This window comes from Pundamilia nyererei, unplaced genomic scaffold (assembly GCF_000239375.1).
Source record: "Pundamilia nyererei isolate P.nyererei 1_Seehausen unplaced genomic scaffold, PunNye1.0 scaffold00357, whole genome shotgun sequence".
In the NCBI taxonomy this organism is placed as follows: Eukaryota; Metazoa; Chordata; class Actinopteri; order Cichliformes; family Cichlidae; genus Pundamilia; species Pundamilia nyererei.
In genome coordinates, this window is record NW_005187758.1 from 6,177 (window position 1) to 15,679 (window position 9,503).

The 9,503-nt window shown below is 40.7% G+C and overlaps 1 protein-coding gene across 1 annotated transcript; it reads left to right on the top strand.

Annotated features, from left to right (window-relative positions):
* The first annotated feature begins 1,880 nt into the window (after positions 1–1,880).
* LOC102204752 (zinc finger protein 883-like) lies at positions 1,881–5,074 on the top strand. Its single transcript, XM_013915745.1, has 2 exons — positions 1,881–3,305; positions 3,660–5,074. Exons 1-2 carry the CDS (start codon positions 1,881–1,883, stop codon positions 4,344–4,346), a joined length of 2,112 nt encoding a protein of 703 aa, XP_013771199.1. The 3' UTR covers positions 4,347–5,074.
* The last annotated feature ends 4,429 nt before the right edge of the window (positions 5,075–9,503 follow it).

Consider the following 9,503-nt stretch of genomic DNA (forward strand, 5'->3'; position numbering starts at 1 on the left):
ATGCTGTTAACAGCAGCTTTATCTTTTCCATCCCGGGCGCCTCCATACATACAGAATGTGACCAAGGTGGTGTGCTGCTTGTGCAGATGTATAGTTTGAGCAAAGTACTTGTTGCCTCCCTAAGATGATGACCAAAGGGGCAACTGGTTTCCTGTTCAACAACGTGTGGCGCTGTGATAAAGAATAGAAAAAGGGACACACGTTGAGCTGATGTCAGTTTCACAACAGGAAGGTTTATTCTTCACAACAGCTTAGAACAGCTTCAGGTATCACCACACTAACTGCAAAGAAATGGCCTTATGCTTCAGTCCAGTTTACGATACATGGCCACAGCTCCCTGAGCTCGAGACTGTATAAATCTCTCAATACAACTTTGACAAAACATAAACAAAATGTTGATATGTCAGATCCACAATGTATCACAATAACCACACTTATTTCACAAAGATAAACAAAACACAATAGTGTGCTCTGTACTTCATTTTTAACTACATTTACAAACATCATAAAATTAACTCATTTTTAAACATTTTAATTCTTGTTCAGCACTAAATTATTCATGTGAAATTCCACTGTACTGACAATGTAACTTCTGTTGTTTTAAATATCGCTGTTTTACTCTTTACAAGAAAATAATGTCTTTGACATAAAACAAACATATTTACTGTTCTTATACAACCTACAACTATATAGAGTGCAATGCTCCTTTAACAGCGTTCACTACTACTGTGCAGTGAACATTGATCAAACAGTTTCCTTATAACACTCTATAAATGTCTTTGTATTAAACCACAAACTTGTTCTTGTAACCACAAGATCAACCAGAAGAGTAAAACATAGTATGAAGCCCATTTATCAGAGTGCATAATACATTAAGAGTTCACAGTCCAGAAGTCTCTCACAGGTCAGATTAGCTTCCCCACACACACTCAGGCTGTCTCCCAATTCAGGGTCTGCAGCCTTAAAGTACGGACTTTAAGGCCATTTACGTCACAGCGGCGCGCCAAAGGCTGTCCCAATTCAAAGGCTGCTCGAAATGCGGCCCTGAAATGCGTCCTTCATTTCCCTGAATTTTAAGGCTGTGGCAGTGTAGACTTCGTGGCCCAACATATCCCAGAATGCATAGCGCGGCGATGGGTGTGGATAAATTTGCAGAAAGAAACGGCGGATGAGGGGCGGCCGAAGAGTACACTTTAAGTACTGAATATTACGTCACTTATTTATGTGCAAATGTTTAATAACGAAGAACATTAAAACATTACTGTTGGCCACATGTCGGCAAAGTTATGTGACATTAGTGACGTTTGTATTTCTGATACCAGAGTTTACTAGAAAGCTATTTTCAACTCTCTACATACTCAAACATGATTAACTTGCACGAGCATGTAGATGTTCACCATCCGGCTGAGTATGCTAGGCTATCACCAGCTTTTGCAGCTCCATCAAAAAGCATTTGGGTGCACTCTGGGGATGGTTCATTTGCTCGCAGATGAAAAAGGGTGCTTTGAAAACAGTGCTATTATTTATTTTTTTATGTTTACTGCTTCTATTAGCTCCATCATTATTATCAAACTTACTCATGGGCAAATAAATAAATAATATATTCGTCCAATCTCCCTCTTGGACAAATATATCACACACAGAAGTTTCAAGAAAATACAAAGATCATATTTTATCAGCACACATTGAAAAAAAATTATCATCAGTTACACTCACAATTTTTATGAAGCAAAAGATTTTTTCCCATGATCAATATTTCTTCAATAATGTCATTTGCATTCCAACTCTCATTGTAGCACATCATTGTAATGTGATACTGTCACCAGAAGGTGGTGGTAACACACCTTCCCACAGTGCTTTTGTTTTCTTTGATTCCACTAATGGAGTCAGTTTCAGTTTGTTCCACGACTGCATTTCACTCACTGCCTCTGTTTGTATCTCTGTCACTGCAGGACCAACATGGAGCGAGAAGTCAGCGCTCTCAGGAGGCCGACAAACCTCACAGAAGAAAGAGAGAGAAAACATACAGCTGTGATGAGTGTGGGAAGGATTTTACCCAGGCTGAACACCTAAAAAGACACCAACTCATCCACAGTGGAATTAAACCTTACAGCTGTGACTTGTGTGGAAAATCTTTTACCCGGGCTGAACACCTGAAAAGACACCAACTCATTCACAGTGGAGTTAAACTGTACAACTGTGGGTTGTGTGGAAAGTCTTTTACCTCGGCTGGACACTTAAAAAGACATCAGCTAATGCACAGTGCAATTAAACCTTACAGCTGTGACTTCTGTGGAAAGTCTTTCACTCGGCCGCGAAGCTTAAAAAACCACCAACTCATCCACATTGGAGTTAAACTGTACACCTGTGATCAGTGTGGGAAGGATTTTACCCAGCCTGGACACTTAAAAACACACAAACTTACCCACAGTGGGGTTAAACCATACAGCTGTGATCAGTGTGAAAAGTCTTTTACCCGTCCCGCACAATTAAAGAGACACCAATTTATCCATAATGGAGTTAAACCATACAGATGTGATCAGTGTGAAAAGTCTTTTACTGAGCCTGGACAATTAAAGAGACACCAACTCATCCACAGTGGAGTTAAACCATACAGCTGTGATCAGTGTGGAAAGTCCTTTAATCAGTCTGGACACTTAAAAACACACCAACTCATCCACAGTGGAGTTAAAGCGTACAGCTGTAAATTGTGTGGAAAGTGTTTTAGCGAGCCTGGAAGCTTAAAAAGACACCATCTTTCCCACACTCAAGTTAAACCGTACCGTTGTGACTTGTGTGGAAAGTCTTTTATTCAGCGTGGACAATTAAAAACCCATCAGTTCATCCACATTGGAGTTAAATCGTACAATTGTGACTTGTGTGGAAAGTCTTTTTTTGAGCCTAGACACTTAAAAAGGCACCAGGTCATCCACAGTAGAATTAAAGCATACAGCTGTTATCAGTGTGACAAGGCTTTTTCTTATCGTAGCAAGTTAAAGAAGCATCAAATTATCCACTCTGGGATTAAGGCATATAGCTGTGACATTTGTGGTAAAACCTTTAGTTTTAAAAGTTACCTAAATAGACACCTACGCATTCACACTGGACATGATGTTTACTGCTGTGATCAGTGTGGCAAAACTTTTAAGACAGCCACACACTTAAAATACCACATGTTTAGCCACACTGAGGAGAGACTTTATAAATGTGACCTGTGTGATAAAACCTTTAAAGCTCCACGTTACCTGAGAGTCCACCAACAGATTCACACCAGAGAGAAACGCTACAAGTGTAGTTACTGTGAGGTATGTATTTATATTTTCTTATTTTGTGTTTTTATTTTAGTCTGCCTGTTTGGAACAACTTTGCTCATTAAATTGTGTTAGCATGTTAGTAATTCTAATGGATGGAAAGGTAGTGCTGAGAGGTTCATCAGACTTCAGTTATTATTTTTGTCTTTCATGATCATAAAAAAAACAACTAAATAACTGCTTTTCTAGTCACAATACTCTTATTGTAATTGTAGCCCAGTAAGCTGAATGTTGCAAGGTAAACAATAAAATGTAATTGGACTTTGGCGAGATGCTCTTTATATCAGGCGATGTTCAGGAGAAAAATGTTGAAGGACTGACTTACACTGTCTTTGTGTCTTTGTTTAGAAGCAGAGCGACACAGATGGATCCACTTCTCAACCTTGTCGTCACTGTGGTGGTGGGAAAATGTTTCGCTGTGAACTTTGTGGAAAAACTTTCAATCATCAAGAGTGCCTAACAAGACATCAACGTAGACACACTGGAGACAAAATGAACTACTGCAAAGAATGTGGGAAAGGCTTCCCCATTCCAAGTACATTAAAAAAACATGAACTCATTCACAGTGGGGTTAAAGACCACCTCTGTGACCAATGTGGGTCATCCTTTACTAGTGCAGGTCAGCTTAAAGGGCATATACGAATCCACACAGGAGAGAAACCATACAAGTGCAGACACTGTGACAAAAGCTTCTCACATTCAAATAGTCGTAACCTTCATGAACGTACACACATTAGAGGGAACTTCAGCTGTGACCAGTGTGACAAGAACTTCAGGAATGTCAGTTCATACTCTGAACACAAACGATCCCACGCTGTAAATAAACTGTTTCACTGTTACCAATGTGCAAAAACATTCACTTCATTATCTGCTCTTTGCAAACATCAGTGTGAGCATGCAGAACTGAAATCCCCGGATCACAATGAATCTGCAGAGACAGAAAGATCCTCTCCTGGTTTCAGGGTCAGACTTAAAAAACTTGAGATCAGGCTCCACAGAGTTCAGGTGGAGTCTCCTGTAGAGAGTGTCAGCTGATGTCACCCTTGGATCTGATGAGCTAGCTCTGATTTTTGGGCCTACAGTGAATAATCCCGAATGTTAAATTTAACTGCTGCAAGTATAGATATGTAGATCAAGATTTTTTCTGAAATGAATTTCGATGCTCTAAAAATGTTTTAATTTTTAAAAAAAAAATCTTTTCCTCTTTAGGACACAGTAGTGTTTAGTAGTAGTTGTATTATTAATATGTATTTATTAACTGTCTTTTATATCCAACTGATATTACAAAACTTGTTTAAAAAGCAGATGGAAAAGCATCTTGAGAAAATTGGGGTAAAGCAGCAAAGAACCGTTAGAAGTTAAAGTCTGCAGTTGAATCTGTTGTTGTTCTTCAGTGAGACCAGCCATAGCCCAGTCTTCTGGAGTTTTCTTAAATGATGTTTATTCTTTAGTTCTTTGGTTTAATCTAATGGACCATAATCGATGTCTCTATTTGTAAGGAGGATGTAAATCTGATAATTTCAAATCCTCTTTCGTAGGCTGTGAGACAGAAGTGAACACACAGACCAACTTTGGCTTTTTAAGTAAAAGTTTTCAGAGCTGGTTACAGGTACACAGCATCACCAAGAGTGCACTCAGCAGTGTTATGAGTATATTCAAGTGTGTATTTAGGCCTGTTTTGTGTCTATGTGAGTTTAGTGATCTCTTATTTATGGGGCGATGGTGGCTCAAAGAGTTGGCAGTTCGTTTGTAACCGGAAGGTTGTCGGTTCGAGCCCCGGCTCGGACAGGCTCGGTCGTTGTGTCCTTGGGCAAGACACTTCACCTGCCGCCTACTGGTGATGGCGCGATATGGCAACCTCACTTCTGTCAGTCTTCCCCCAGGACAGCTGTGGCTACAACTGCAGCTGCTTCCACCAGTGTGTGATTGAATAGTGGAATTGTAAAGAGCTTTGAGGGCCCCGAAAAGCGCTATATAAACGCAATCCATTATTATTATTATTATTAGTAGTAGTAAGTGATTCTCACTAGATCCATGTTGTCCAAAGGAATGATGTCCAAATGATATGGGAAACACCTCTTTTTATTTGAATGTGGTGGGAAATCTGTGTTTCATCTGATTTAGCTTCTAACATCATCTAGTGTGTGTGGAGATGAAAAAAAAACAACAACAAAAAACCCCAATGCAGATAACTGTCAGATGTTTTCATGGTCATTAGGCACTTTGTCTGTCTTTGTTATGCCTAGTGGCTGTGAGAAGAAAACTCCCCACCATTACAACAGACAAAGATTGTATCCACATGGAGATAAAAGAGGCGATATTTTCCCTTTTTGGTATCAATGCTGTGTGAAAACTCGCTGTTGTGTTGGTCAATATGCAAATATCTATTTGAATAAATCTCACTTTCAGTCTTGGTTTCAACACTGTTTTTTCCCCCCCACAATAATGGATGAAGTGCCAGAGACAGACACACACAGCAGGCTCAGTGCTCCATGGCCAGGCATATTATATTAACCATAGTATCATATTATACACCATTAAAGTGTGTGCAGATCACAAGTTCAAACTCCAGTTACCTTGTCTTGTTCTCACTGTCTCGGTCTTGCCGTCTCCGATCAGCATAGTGGTCAGGAGATTTGGAGTCAACAGTATCCATGACACAACGTAACGTTGGATAATGTGTCAAGCACAAAACGGCTCTAAGAGCCGTGCTTAGAGAGTGCTTTGTAGTGAATTAGAAGAGTCGACTCCCAATGAGCGAGAGCCGGCTCCTCACTTAATTTCCTTTCGCTAGGATAACATCATTATGTGAAAAGCAGAGGGTGAGAGATGCGACAGTCAAGTGGAGCGTGCGTCTGTCCACTCAGTGAGTGAGACAGTAGACAGCGGTGAGGAGGGCTGTGCGAGTGCATCGCAAAAACACATAAATATGCCTGACATGCGTAAACGAAGCAGCATCTGGCTGCAGTTCAAACACTTTTTTGTCTCAGTCTTGATCTCATCCCGACTTTGTCTTGGTGTCGATACCCTCTGGTCTTGGTATTGTCTTGGTCTTGGTTTAGGCGGTCTTGACTACAAGTCTAATATATGCACAGTGAAGCTGGAGGATGAAAGCTATTATTGTTGTTGTTGTAAACGAACCAAACTTCAGTCAGGAGAACAACCGAGATAATCCACCCACAATACAAGGTTAGTCATTAATATACTGCTCAATGGGCTGGGCTGTAGTTAATGGTAAGGTTTTAAAAAGTGAGCTTGAAAATGATTAGCGGTATAAAAAACAAGAGAGGCAGACAGTGATCACAGACTGTTTTAGGGGCTTGTTCAGATTAAATAGAACAAGATACAAAGCATTAAAACATGATAAACCACAGAAGCAGAGTAGTTTTGGAAGCAGGGTTCATACGTCATCACTTAAACATTGGATGTCCCACCTTCTGTGAATGTTTTACTGCAGTTCAGTTGTTATTATGATCACTTGTCACATCTTGTTTATGACAGTTAAAATAAATAACATTCATATAAGAAATACAATTGTCTTGTCTGAACTGTATATGGTGTTAAATAGGCCTATACTACTGTGCTTTAATGTCGGTAATAAGGTGGGTACGTGTGTGTGTGTGTGTGTATATATATATATATATATATATATATATATATACCACTGGTTTAATGAGAGCATAAAATGGGCCATACACAGAACGTATACTCAGTAAGTAAGAAATTAAAACAAGCAAGTGCTAAATGTAATGTTAAATATTTAGGTAGAGGTGATTGTGGAGAAAATGGGCAGGCAGACATCGATCAGCACTAATGTTCATATTTATACAAATCCATCAAAGAGTCAATGAAATCAGAGTCATTTATTGTAGCTTAGGGCAGAGAAAAAGCTCAGTGATAGTTATTGTCTGTAAGGAGAAGGGATCTCATTCAGAATACAGAACAGACATTCAGACATTTAAACAGAGATAGAACATGATGTTCTCCTGGATACTGGCTCATTAACTCTGGAAGAGACGGCTTAAACAGGTCAACAGCGAGGGGGGGAAGATGGTTTAAAGAAAGTTTACTTTATTGATCCCTCTCTGCATTTTAACCCATTCACTCAGTGAAGCAGTGGGCAACCATTGGGCACCCGAGGAGCAGTGTGTAGGGATGGTACCTTGCTCAGGGGTACCTCAGGGTAGCTGTTCAGGGGAATTGAACCCGCGATTATCCGATCGTGGGGCCACCACTCTACCTACTGAGCAATCCCTGCCTGCAGGGAGGTTTTTTTCAGGATTCAAAACAATGCAGGATAAATTGGAAGAGAGGAGACTCTCACATGACGCACCGGATTAAAGAGAACAGTTTAAAACAGAAAAGGTCAGAAATCTGAAAATGAGTAAAAACCTCACATAGATCAAACTTCAATCACGTTAGTTTCTCCACACCAGTTGGTGGCGATAATGCACCTATTCATTGTTTGTAAACTGCATGTAAAGAGGAACAGGAAGAGGCGGAGAAGAGCTGCAGCTGGATCACAAACCGAGTTTCTCTCATCTAAAGGTAAGCACCGAGCTAACGTTGCTGTGAGTTCAGTTCATGTTGAGTTTAGCTCCTGAATGAGGTCTTCTGCTGCTCTCCTCGGTGTCTGTTCACAGTTTATTGTGAACACTTTTAGAGAGTGTTTGGAGAAAAACATTAGCTCAGCATGCTGCAGCTGTTTGGTGCACCAAACGGGCTGGGCCTGACTTTGATGCTACCGCTGCTGTTTGTGACAGGCGGGCACACACGGGCGTGTACACGGTCATTGTTGCGTTTGTTGTTTGTTGTACAGACTAACATAGAAGATCCGTTCACTGAGGCTGATGGGTAAGAGACACTGACTCATACCAGCAGAGAGAGAGAGAATCCGCCTCTGCTTCCAACGAGAGCAGGCTCCTCTGTTGTTTTCTATGTTCCGCTACTTTCTACAGACCGAGTGTTTGCTACAAGTCAGCTCATCCTCCCTCTGTTAGCCGCTGATCATATGCGACAATGCTTTCAGGTGTTTCTGTGAGTTTTTATGTCTAATGTCTTTACTTCTATCTGTAAGTAGACTTTAATGAACAGGGCTTCTATATAAAATAAAGAAATCACCTGGTTTGCAAGTGCTTTTAAGGCTCTGTGTTATTACACCTACATTGTAATCAATCCAGTCCTTTTGGTCATTGAAGCATGTTTATAGAGCTGTGATGCTGTCTTTTTGCTGCCCTCCTCTTCAGATTATCCGAGATTTTTCATGTCAGCGAGACTTCTTACAGATACATAAAGGATGCACAACACTGACTGGTTGCTTCTTCTTTTAATAGGAATTTTCTGTCTGGCTTAGTCACGACAGGTCTGTTTGACATATTGGTGACAGATTTATAACAGTTTAAGTTCCTGCAGTCGTTTTTGGCAAATCCTGGAAATCCCATTTTTGCCAAAAGAGACTAAATTAAAAGTTCATCTGCATGTTTTCAAGTAACATCTGCAGCTTTTCTGTAGATTCATGGAGCAGCTGCAAAGATCACTTTCCTTCACATTCCAGTTTTTGATCAGGAGCTTTGATTAACACCCCCTCCTGGTTTTTCCGACCAAAGATTTTCATGGTGATTACAGGAAGAAGCGATGCTGCTGCTTTGGGCACCATTGGAGTCACTTGAGGCATATCGTATATCACCTGTGAATGTCATGCAGCTGCTCTTTAATGCATGATGGCAGCAGAATGGACAGCAGGTTTAGCAAATCATTCTATAGCTGTGCATTATTGTGCATGTCCAATTATGTTTGCAAAGGAGTTCACAGCTAAAAGGGCGTCAGTGTGAGTGGAAATGGCTGTCTGTCTCTGTGTTAGCCCTGCGACAGGCTGGGGAGCTGTCCAGGGTGTACCACGTCTCTCGCCCCATCATAGCTGGGATAGGAAACCGCTGTGACAAAAGATAATTGTATTTATTAGTGAAATAATAAATGATAAACCAACATCTTTATAGGTTCTGCTTTGTGTTTAATGTCTCTCTCGCTGAGCGTACTGGGAGTAAGCCTGAGAGAGGGAGGCTCTCTTCAGTCACGTCAGCTCAATGAAGGTCACTCTGGTCCATTCGCACCAGAACCTCTCGCCATAAGAACAGTTTCTTCCCCTCTGCTGTTGGACACATGAACAATAACCACATGACTGTCCCCGCCACT

Bases quoted from the DNA above. Each gene is read 5' to 3' on its own strand.
- LOC102204752 (XM_013915745.1), top strand. From the start codon at position 1,881: ATGGAGTCAGTTTCAGTTTGTTCCACGACTGCATTTCACTCACTGCCT. The intron at 3,306-3,659 runs GTATGTATTTAT...GTCTTTGTTTAG, and splicing joins ACAAGTGTAGTTACTGTGAG to AAGCAGAGCGACACAGATGG.